Here is a 12,194-nt window from a genome sequence, read left to right as displayed (position 1 = left end):
ATCGGGTGTCGGCCATTTTGTAGTGGTGTCCGAATTCTGAGTGAACGACATTATTCCTTACATTCGTTCACTACTTTTACCCACAATCCTCTCTGAATATGAGCGTACATTTGATGTACACTTGCTGTAGTATAACTCGTGGAAAGGAGGAGTTTAGAGAGGCCACATCCTTTATCGAACCATTTCCGACACTGTGAGAAAAGAGCCGATGCTGCAGAAAGTGTTTTAAAGTGCCCTTGGATGCATGTAAACTTATTGTAGGAGACTCCAAAACAAAATAAGGAGCCTTTAAAATAGCAGAATAGGTGCATTTAATTTTTTTTATAATAATAGGGCCCTATGAGACATTTTATTTTTCCAGAATATTTTTTTTTCTGTTTTAATTTTTTCAGAATTTATGATTTAATACAAATGTATCATTAAAAACAGCAATCAAGACACATTTTTTAACTATTTAATTCATCTTTTAAATGTAACTGAAAATGTTTACTGATATCACCAAAACATGATAGAAAAAAATGTGGGCTATTCCTTGGAACAAAAAGTTAAAACAATTTTTCTCATTAGTACTATTAGTAATGATCATTTTGCACTTCAAAATTCCTGGACACTAGTAGATTTTGTACATTTACATTTATTAATTTAGCAGACACTTGTATTCAATGCGACTTACAAATGAGAACAATAGAAGCAGTCAAACTAGCAGTAGGACAACAAAATGCAAGTGCTGTGACCCTTCTCAGTTTAATCTAACGCAGTACACATAATTTTTTTAATAAATAGAATAGAAGAGAAAGTGTTAGTATTACTGGATCAAGTGCCTAGTTTAGGTAAAAGGGAGCAGAGCCAGTGGTTATTCTTGTAGGCAAACGTCAGTGGCTTGAATTTAATGCAAGCTCCAACTGGCAACCAGTGCAATGTAATTTCCTATTATTGCTATTACTATGGTATGGAGTTCTGACTGTTAAATTAAAGCAGAAATTGTCTAGGGTGGCAAACGTAGCTAGCACAATTGTAGGTAAGACACAAAGACAACTGAATGAGATATATTTATTAAAAGTTAAAGCATGGGTTATTATAGAGGATTCTTCTCATCCCTTACATTCTAATGTTCAGTTGTTACCATCAAGGAGACGGTTGAGACAACCTAGGGCGAGTACAAATGTGTACCCGATGTCATTTGTGCCATTCGAATTTTAAATGTTGAGAAGATATGAATACGAGTAGGGGTGGATATGTAGGCTATGCATAAGTACATGGGAATGTTATTGTTTATATATATTTGCATGTTGTGTTGGTGTCCTTGTGTGGTGTAAAGCGAAGCCAAAGACAAATTTCCACTTGTGGACAATAAAGGAACTAAACTAAAACTAAACTAAATTAAACTATTCTCAGTGCATTTTGTGATTCGATTAATTATACAGCACTACGTTTCATAATTTTTTTTAAATTGACATTCCATTACACATTCTATTCTTTCTTTTCTTTTACTTTATTTATATAGCACAAGTAAACACAACAGAAGTTGACCACTGTGCTTTACATAACAAAATAAACAGGAAACATTAAAAGAAGAGCAAAATATCAATTAAATAATATACCCACATTAAAAATTTTGAGAAATGCCCGGTCCAAGAGATATAACTTTAGTTTGGGTTTAAACTCGTATAAAGAGGTCAACGGTCTCAGGGATATAGGGATGCTATTCCACAGCCTAGGATCATTCACAGCCTTCCACATTCTATTACTGTATTCCATATTCCATATTATACAGTAAATTCCATTTTCACGACTGGATTCCGTGATTCTGTCTGCATGTTCTGTATGGCTGAACTCATAGGGCCCTGTGCGCCCATGCCCAGCGTACCTCATGGAGGCCAGGTGTCTCATGGCCACGTCGAGGGCTTGGACAGATTCCAGCGGGACCTGCAGACGTCCACTGACCAGCGTCTCCTGCAACAGCCTCCACGACACCTTCGCCAGCCAACGAATGGACACTTTAAAGATGCGATCTTTCCCCTCCCCAGGGATGGTCACCTCGAAGTCAACCTACGACATGAAATGAGAGGCCCAGAATGAGAATACAGGAAAATACATTTTAAATGAATGAATGAAGAAATTTTATTACAGACATATCAAAAAATAAATAAATAAACCAAACCAAACAAAACCAATCAAAACAACAACAAAAATATACTAATAAGCTGAATAAGCAAAACTTTCAATTAACAATAAGTAACATTGATTACAATCTAGGCTTGGTGATATTCATGTCATGCTGCTTTGAAACTGATCAATGAGTTTTTAGAAGTGATTCATTGAAACTTCCTGTTTGAAACTAGTTTAATGAAAGGAATGTATTGGAAATTTAAAAGGTACACTATGCCCTCTAGTGTTGCCCTCTAAAACTATATAGCTATATAGTAGTTTGCGTGCCGTGTGCTTGCCGTTTTATGATCGTAATATGAGCACGCGAGAAAGAAAGTGCAATCAGAGGACGGCGCTGCAACCATCAACTCTCGATGCTGTTCTCTTCCTTCAAAACTCGTACTGAGAAGGATATATTTGTGTAAATAGTTGTGCAACTGCGCAAACTATGCTTTGAAATTTAATGTTTGAGTTTCAGGGGAATTTGTGACTGTTTCAACCACAGCAAAGTTTCGTAATAGGGATGCTCATTTCGGTTCATTTTCCCGACCGCTCGTTATCCGATTATTAACTGTTAACTGATAAGATTATAATATTGAATAAAAATAAAATTATCGAGTGCCTGTGACCCGTTAAAAATACAAACGGCATGCAGAACAGATCAACAAAAGAACCTGGATTCACATCAAATGATCACGCAGCATTTCTGACAGTGACAACAGAGAAAACCAGAATGAAATAATATATAAAAAAACTAAAAAAGGCTTACACTAAATATATATTTTTAACTTAAATAATTAACAAATTAAGATGACAAGAAGAAAACACTGAATCAGTTCAAAAACAGGGTTTTTCCCCCATCAGACAATGTTCGTCAAATAAAAATAGCAGGTCTACCTCAAACCACAGCTTGTCTAGTTTTTATTTAACAAAAAGTAGCATGTCTACATGATGTGGGGTTAGTCTGGGTCTCCGATGGCACAGATGTCCCGGGAATACAGAGATAACGTATCGCTAGTGACCAACTTCGGAAAGCGCCTTTCATTTGCTTGTGGATGTTTGCTTCGCAAGTGATAGCCTGTTGCATTGTACTTGCACTACTGCTTTATTTTAATACCGCGTAGCATATTTTGCAAGTAACTTCGTCGCCCTTTCTGTCGAAATGGTCCCACAAAGTAGGCTACTTCTTTTCGCTTGCTTCATTTAGCTTGCTCAGCAAAATATATCTTTAGGCGCGTGCGGTTGCGCGTGTCGACGCACCCCGTGAGTGAGTTAACAAATACATATAGCCTACTGTTTTTTTTAACCATGCAGCAAACAACAACAAAAAAAGCAAAAAAAATAAATATATATATATATATTTTACTTTTAACTGATAGTATTAATCGGTCAAAATGTTTACTTTCGGTTAACGGTTAAACGGTCAATATGAGCATCCCTATTTCGTAATTAGTAAGTCCATGCTTTTTCTCTTTTTTTTCTTGTGTGCTGACTGATGAAGGGGCCGCAGTGCCGTGGTGAAACGGTATTTTTTTATATATTTTTTATATATATTTTTTTATTATAGTTGCAAACAATAATAAAATACAGCATATTGCAAAAAAAAAAAACTCACATCGGGTTTGTGTCGGGCTCGGGCTTAAAATATAAGCGTAATTTTCGGGTCGGGTTAAATGATTTCAGGTACGGGCCGGGTTCAGGCTTAAGTTTAAAGCCCATGCAGACCTCTAACCTCCATAGTGAATCAGGGTAAGACAAAAACACATTTTGGAAGAAGGAGTGATGAATATTGACTAAAATTTTAAATTGTCAATTTTGAACTAAATAAGTTCCATAGTATACCTTTAATAGCCAAATCAAAATAAATAAATAAAATTTCACCAGCAATCATCATGAATATATTTCTCAATCTCAATCCCATTCTCAACATCTCATCAATTAAATCCTTTACATACCTTTTCGCTGCCTATAGGCAACGCTAAAACCGTGTAGATATTCTTTTTCCCATCGTACACTGGCTTCCGGTCACCAAAGAGCTGCGGTTTGAAATGTTGGACCATGTATTCCACAACCTCTCTGTGAAGAGTCACATTTCACTGTGATTACTCATGTTTCAGAAAACCTGACCAAAACATTATTTTGTGTTTTGTTAAATTGTTAAACATTATTAAATTGCAATTAAATACGGCTTAAAAAAAAAAGTAGTGGACCAATACTTGTATAAATCCTCTAATCAAAAACAACTGATGAGCTGTAAGAGGCAATGTCGCTGTGTAAGTGGAAAATGCTTTTCAGATTATTTGCATCCTTTTCTGCTTCAAAAAGTGGGTCCAAAAGCATTGAAGCGCCTCATGCAGAAGTGCACTATCTTGGCTCATTCGCGCTCATGCAGTAGTGACGGCACGAAGACGTCACTTTTCACACTCATCCTCACACTTGTGCAGACGCGTCAAGAATAAACCAGGCTTAAGTTGTATTTAACTCAGCAGGCAGAAGGCTTAGCTGAACTGAAATACAGTTTCGGATGAACAGGATTCAGCCGTTGTCTGTGCACGTCTACGAGAACACTTTATCTTAGAAGCTTTTCAGGGGAGAACCGGTTTCTTTCAAGGTCACACTTTACGCAAGTGAGGAAACTGAAATATTTTGTCCGTCGCCACACCGAAGCGTGCAAATCTGCAGGGTTTAACTCTACTGATCCAAACGTGTTTAGAGAAACGGCTTATAATAGGGGAACCGTCATATTGAGGAAAGACTAGGAAAAAAGCTAGCTTTTATTTTTTACATATTCAATTGTGTTGAATTTTTAATCATTTTGTTAGGTGCTTTAGTCGATTTTATTTAATATTTCTATTTTAATTTATATTTACTTCAAATTATTATTTTGCATGTCATTATACCTAATTCCAAATTCAATGTAGAAAAATAACTTTCATTACATTTATTTTATCGTCTTTTTAGCGCTGTCAAATTGATTAGGTATTCGTGATTAATCGCATCTAACAGTTTGTGACTATATAATATACGTGTCTGTATACATATATATATATATATATATATATATATACACACACATATATATATATTATTAGTGCTGTCAAATTGATTAATCACGATTAATTGATTGTAGAATAATTTTGGTTATAAAATATATGTGTGTATATATATATATATATATATATATAAAATATTAAATATATAATTAATCGCCATAAAAGATTAATCGCGATTAATCGCATCCAAAATAAAAGTTTGTGTTTACATAATATATTTGCGTGTACTGTGTATAATTATTTATATATATAAACACACGCAATGTATACATTTAAGAAAAATTGGTTATATTTATATATAAAATATTTATATATAATATAAATTATATAAATGTATATACAGTATATAAATGCAAATATTTCTTAAATATATACATGAATGTGTGTGTATTTATACATAATAATTATACACAGTACACACACATATATTATGTAAAAACAAACTTTTATTTTGGATGCGATTAATCTTTTGACAGCCCTAATATATATATAATATATGTGAATGTGTGTGTGCGTGCATGTCTGTGTGTGTATATGTATGTATGAGTATGTATATATTATATATATATTAGTATTTCCGGAATATTTATATTTATATATATATAAATATTCCGGAAATTATATATTTACAAACTGTTATATTTCATCTATTTGAGAGCACTAATTATTTTATATTATATTTATATGCGTTTAATATTAAGTCAACATTCCATGCCTCAGGAATGACTGCAAGTTTAAGGTGACGGGCGTTTACCTGTTGACCCGCCGAGGACACTTATCAGGTTTGATGTCCACTTCATAGTGGAACACGTCCATTTTTGGGATCTCCACCTCAAAGTAGTTGGCAAGCAGCTTGATGGGTTTCCCGACGGTGCCCATGCCCGGCCTGCGGGGCGCCTGGAACACCTGCTGCAGGGGCGGGGGGTACGGCCCGACGGGCACTGAGAGAGAGAGAGAGAGAGAGAGAGAGAGAGAGAGAGAGAGAGAGAGAGAGAGAGAGACATTTACATTTCAATCAGACCTCAACTTAAACATATTCACTAACTTCATAAAGAACTTTACAGCGATGACTGAAATAGAACAGATAAAGATCATACTAGGAGAGGGACAGACAGCAGCACTGGCTGCCAGATACGTGTGTGTGTGTCAGCCTGAGAGACAGCAGGTGAATGTGTGTCTGACCTCAGTGTGTTTTCCTACTGTCTACCACAGTGACCCTCAGTAATATGTGTGTGTGTGTGTGTGTGTGTGTGTGTGTGTGTGTGTGTGTGTGTGTGTGTGTGTGTGTGTGTGTGTGTGTGTGTGTGTGTGTGTGTGTGATTGTGTGTGTGCGCGCTCTTGTTTATGTGATTTGTGAGGACACAAATTTGTATAATGACATGTGTATTACACTGGCCTTACAACTTAACCGTGGTTTATGAGGACATTTCATGAGTCCTCAATTCAAATAGCTTAAAAAACAGAAAAAACAATGTTTTATTAAAAATTTTAAAATGCAGAATGTTTCCTGTGATGGGTAGATTTAGGGATGGGGCAGTGTAAGGTGTGTGTGTGTGACGCAGTGTGAAAACACTGTGGTGTCAAATGTTCACACATGTTCCAGTTTGTTAATTTAGCAAATTTGAATGTGAGAGAGAGAGAGAGAGAGAGAGAGAGAGAGAGAGAGAGAGAGAGAGAGAGAGAGAGAGAGAGAGAGAGGTCATTACGCAGATTAAAGGTTATAAGAGCGGGATACGTTGAAAGAAGGGGTTCAGGGGGAGTTTGGGGGATTATGGGACTAGAAATATGGTGACAGGAGTGTGTATGGAAACGGGACAAAAGCAGAGAAAAGGAACAAAGAGGATGGTGACTAAAACGGGAAGGGGGTGGTAAGGCAATATGAGGAAAAAACGAATAAAAGAAAGTTGGGAGGATGGGGGTAAAAAGTAAACTTAAGAGTGAACTCAATACTAGTGCTGCAATCCACAGCACGTTTGACAATCATAACGCATTTAATAATCAGAGAAAGTTTTCCAGGACCTTCACACCTTGTCCTACAAACAATGTGCTGTAAATTAAAGGCTATATATATATATATATATATATATATATATATATAAACACAATCGTATTAGAAGTGTGTGTGTGTGTGTGTGTATATGTCTATATATATATCTCCATGCTATGACCACAATCGCATTAGAAGTGTGTGTGTGTGTGTATATATATATATATATATATGTATATATATATCTCCATGCTATGACCACAATCGCATTAGAAGTGAATATCACAATATATATTTTTTTTTTTGATGGAAAAAATGGTTTATATTTCAATAAGAATGTGATTTGTAACCAAAAGATTTGATCATTGATAAGTACATTGTAAATCATTATGAAACCTCTTTTAAAATACTATTTTAAAACAGTTCAGTTTATTTAACTCAAGACTTTAGGATTGTATGAGATGTATAGATGCACATCAGATTAATACTATATTAATGCAGTAAGCTGCAAAACAGAAGCAGACTTTTGGACCCAACGGTATGAAGATCCCACATCAGTCGCCCACTAATACAAAGGGCCTGTTGCAATATTGAGTGTCTTGGTGTTTATTAAAGCTGGAAAACTGTAACACGGTTGTGTACCCATCACTGTTTCATCAGTCGGCCTGTGAAATGTTAAACTAGTCCCCTGCAGTGATGTTGTGTGCTTTAGGACAGAGTAATAAACAACCCTCAGTGTAAATAATAACACACAACCAGGGCTTGACATGAACACACACCAAACGCGTGTGGATTTTACGCTGTCACTAAAGCCACTTGGTGGGTTGAAATTTATTTATAATAAATAAATGTTTCAATTGCAGTCTTTTAAAAAGGCACTGAAATAATAAACTAAGTGCAAATCTTGTGTTGTCAAAAATATTACTTTTTCGATAAATATGGGCAACGATTAATCGCATCCAAAATAAAAGTTTGTCCAAAAAATATATTTTATATAAAATATGAATAATAAACAATTTTTTTTTTATATTTTCATAAACTCAAACTTCTATAACTTTTTTTCTGTTACACTTTCTTAATTTATTTCACTTCTACAAAAATCTGCCAAAATTCTTCTTTAAAACAAGACCAATCTTACATCCATATTCCAAAGCATTCTTGAATAACAAACATTTAAGTTCGGAATGTGCATTTTCATGTATATTCAAAAAAAGGGGGGTGACACTTAAAGGGTTAAATAATATATGTATGTGTACTGTGTATAATTATTTTGTATATATAAATATATACATGCAAATAGTTCTTAAATTTGTATATGCATATGTGTGTATTTATATATACAAAATAATTATACACAGTACACATACATATATTATTTAAACACAAACTTTTATTTTGGATGCGATTAATCGTTGCCCGTCCCTAAAATATCTGAATCTCTTCCGCAGCTGCACGTTCCCGCTCTCTCATCTCTCTGACAGCGAGTTACAAACCCGCCTCTACTCACTCACTCAATATTGTTGGTGTTACAGGGCTTGAATTTTTTCGTGGTAATTTGACTCATTCCTGCATATTTTGTGCTCACACCCAAAGTGAGCGCACATAAAGCCGCCTCTCAGCACTGTACACCCTAACACTCAAAATACTTAATTGGTTTGAGTAGGACAAACTTAAACTAATTAGTTAAGTCAAATTAACTTTTATTAGTATTTAGCACTTTCTTTTTCTTTCAAGTTCACAGAACTGATATATTTTAAGTAAACTGAACTGATTCATTGTTTTGAGTTTTATGAAATTATTTATTTTAATTTAGACGAACTTAAGTTTAACTGAACCAGCTGGGATGTCTATTTCCCAGCATGCTTTGCCGATGGCACTCGAAAGGGAGAGTAAATGCTAAAATTAAGTGTAATATAATGTGTTTTTTTGTGCCAGACTAATGTTAAGTGGGAGATTTAGTAGGGATTCATGTTTTGTTATGCAAATTTAGAAGAATTTCTGTTAATGTTGGTTTTAGGATAGTTACCATCATGGTGACGAGTGGAGCATGAGCTTAATTTGAGGTCAAATAATACCTTTATATTGTTGCACTCATACAGTAAGTGCTTCTGTATAACATATTTTAGCTAAGATGTTAGCAAATTAGTATGTTAGCGGATTAGCTTGTTAAAGCTAAGTAAGTTTATACTAATTAAAGTTTTCACATTGAGAGTACATGAAAGTTTCAAGTTAATTGGTGTACTCATACATTTTAATTGTTCTTAACTTGAAATGTTTAAGTACTACTAGAAGTATTACTAAGTGTTACTAGAGCTTAAAAAATTTGAGGCCATTGATTGCCTTAAATGTTTTGAGTTCTGCCAACTTATTCGGGTTTACAGTAAGTACTAAATTCAGTTCTTTTGCGCTTTTTATTGCGCTTAAACAGTCACAAAAAAATAATGTCTAAATGCTGGTCTTGGCGAGTATTCATGTATGTTTTAAGTGAACATAAACAGTTGAGAAAGAAAACATTAGAGAAAGAAAACAGTATAATGTGTAACATAATGGATCTGTGTTTCAGGTCTTTAAGTGACAGAAGTCTAATATACCTGCTGCCAAATTATGAGATAATATAAAAAATATTTATAAAGGTGAAACTTGAACAATTAGAATATGGTGCAAAAGTTCATTTATTTCAGTAATTCAACTGAAAAGGTGAAACTAATATATTATATAGACTCATTACATGCAAAGTGAGATATTTCAAGCCTTTATTTGTTATAATTTTGATGATTATGGCTTACACCTTGAAAACCTTCTCACAATTTTCTAATTTGGGGATTATGAATTTGGGGTTTTCATAAGCTTTCATAATTTTGAAGTGTCACCTGTATATGACAGTTTTCCCATATTGATGTCAAAACTGTGACTAGTGAAAATCCTGAGTGACTATTATCATAAAAAAAGGTTAATGTCAAATCCTTATAACCAAAAATACTGATCAACGTTTAAAATGGAGAAGAAAATCTGTTGTTGCTGCTGTTGTCAAAGGTTCTGTGTCCAATCAAACTCTACTTTGTTTTGCTGGAAATGTATTTGTCACTTTGCTAGTCCAATTGGACAGATGTCAACGGTTGTGTCACCCTTAAAAACTAGAAACATCTGCACAAGACCAAAGAAAATACATTTACAATGAGAATAAAACACGGTTTGGTAAATTACTGGCTGCTGAAAGCATGAAACATTTGAAATTAAATAGACGTTTAGAAACCAAAATTGTTGATTTTCCTATTGAGTCTGTGTCATGTTAATAATTTTGAATATTGTTGGGTCTGGTGTTATTTTAGTGTTAATATTGTAGTATGTGTTAATATTTTTAATCAGCTTTTATTTCTATATTTTCAGTTTAATTTTTTATTTATTGTTTAGTAATTTTGCAATGTGTTTTTGTCATTTTTATTATTATTTTTATTTATCTTTCTTCTCATTTAAATATTTTTTTTCAAAGTTTTAGTTTTAGTAATTCAACTTGAAATGCATTTAATTTCAATTAATTGCCAAGGAAACGTTTTTCCTCTAATATTTATATTTGATTTCATCTATATTTCAATAAACATGAAGAATTTTTAATACCTTTATAACAAAAACTGCGTAGATCTGTGCAGGCATGGTAACTTTTCAACTTTTCAAGCATTTCAATGTTTGATTTTAAAAATATTTAAAAATGTAAAAATTTAATTTTTTATTTATTGTTTAGTAATTTTGCAATGTGCTTTTGTCATTTTTATTATTATTTTTATTTATCTTTCTTCTCATTTAAATATTTTTTTCAAAGTTTTAGTTTTAGTAATTCAACTTAAATTAATTTAATTTCAGGTAATTGCCAAGTTTTCCATCTAATATTATATTTTATTTCATCTATATTTCAATAAACATGAATCATTTCTAATAGCTTTATAATAACAAAAACTGCGGAGCAGGCATGGTAACTTTTCAACTTTTCAAGCATTTCAATGTTTGATTTTAAAAATTGCCATGGATATTTCTTCATGTTAAGATACTGTCATCTTTCCCATTTTGAGAGTTGTGTCGAGACAGACAATAATAAGTAATTCTATAGCTTGACACTTTCAAAACGTTGATCTGTTTGAGCACATCGACACAACAACATTGAATCAACCAATGGCAGTGAAGGGAATATTTTGGAAAACAGTTCAGTTTGGTGATGCTACAGTGGCACAAAAATTACACACGCCAACATTTTGTGTACTTGTTGCGTATGATAAACAGTTTTTTAGCATGTTGATGTCCAAAGTCCAAATCTGCATCCCGAAACAAAACTAGCACAAGTCTAATGAGTTGACGCCTTTAACCTCTCTGTCCATGACGAACACTCCCTCCATCATAACAAAGACCCCAGCTGCCCTCCTCTTCATCGCGGGGGGAAGGAGAGGAGCCACATCAGCACACACAAACACAGGGGCCCCAAAACATTCCCAGCCTCACCATAGCAACAGAGGAGCAACACACATTGTCATGGAGATCAGGAGACCCAGGGATACGTGGGGGTTTGGGGAGAGCCGGACCTTCGCCTTATTCATCGTATACTGTCAGCGAGCACCTCGACATTACACCGAGACAAGGCCATCATCAATCTTATCCCACACGGCCAACTTTATAGCTCGCCTATGATTTAAGAGCGCTTCGGAAAACTCACGCACGCTTTTTTCTTGTTGAGGATATATACTCTGCTTAAGTCTTGATCAATGTTCCTACACCAGTGCACACGTGTTTTTAGCAGCAGATGGCTAGCAATGGAGCCAGATCGCAAGAAACCAGTAAACAATGGCAGCTCGCTTTTTGGGATGGATATATGTAGAGTAGGGCTGTAGTCACGATTAATCGAAATCCAAAATAGATGTATTGTGTATAATTATTTTGTATACACACACATGCATGTATATATTTAACAAAAATGTGTAATTTATATATAAAATAGTTCTATTTATATATAATATAAATCA

At 34.2% G+C, this 12,194-nt stretch overlaps 1 protein-coding gene across 2 annotated transcripts in view; it reads right to left on the bottom strand.

Annotated features, from left to right (window-relative positions):
* ago1 (argonaute RISC component 1) overlaps positions 1–12,194 on the bottom strand; it is a 45,110-nt gene that overhangs the window by 29,352 nt on the left and 3,564 nt on the right. For both annotated transcript variants that reach the window (XM_079627071.1, XM_079627072.1), the window contains exons 2-4: positions 5,956–6,142; positions 4,104–4,224; positions 1,868–2,049 (exon numbers count right to left, since the gene is read on the bottom strand). In XM_079627071.1, coding sequence (XP_079483197.1) covers positions 1,868–2,049; positions 4,104–4,224; positions 5,956–6,142 — 490 coding nt within the window. The remainder of the gene's footprint in view (positions 1–1,867; positions 2,050–4,103; positions 4,225–5,955; positions 6,143–12,194) is intronic.

This window comes from Phoxinus phoxinus (genome assembly GCF_949152265.1).
Source record: "Phoxinus phoxinus genome assembly, chromosome: 10".
Taxonomy (NCBI): Eukaryota; Metazoa; Chordata; class Actinopteri; order Cypriniformes; family Leuciscidae; genus Phoxinus; species Phoxinus phoxinus.
The sequence above is the reverse complement of the archived record's forward strand: the minus strand, read 5'-3'. Positions and strand labels throughout refer to the sequence as shown.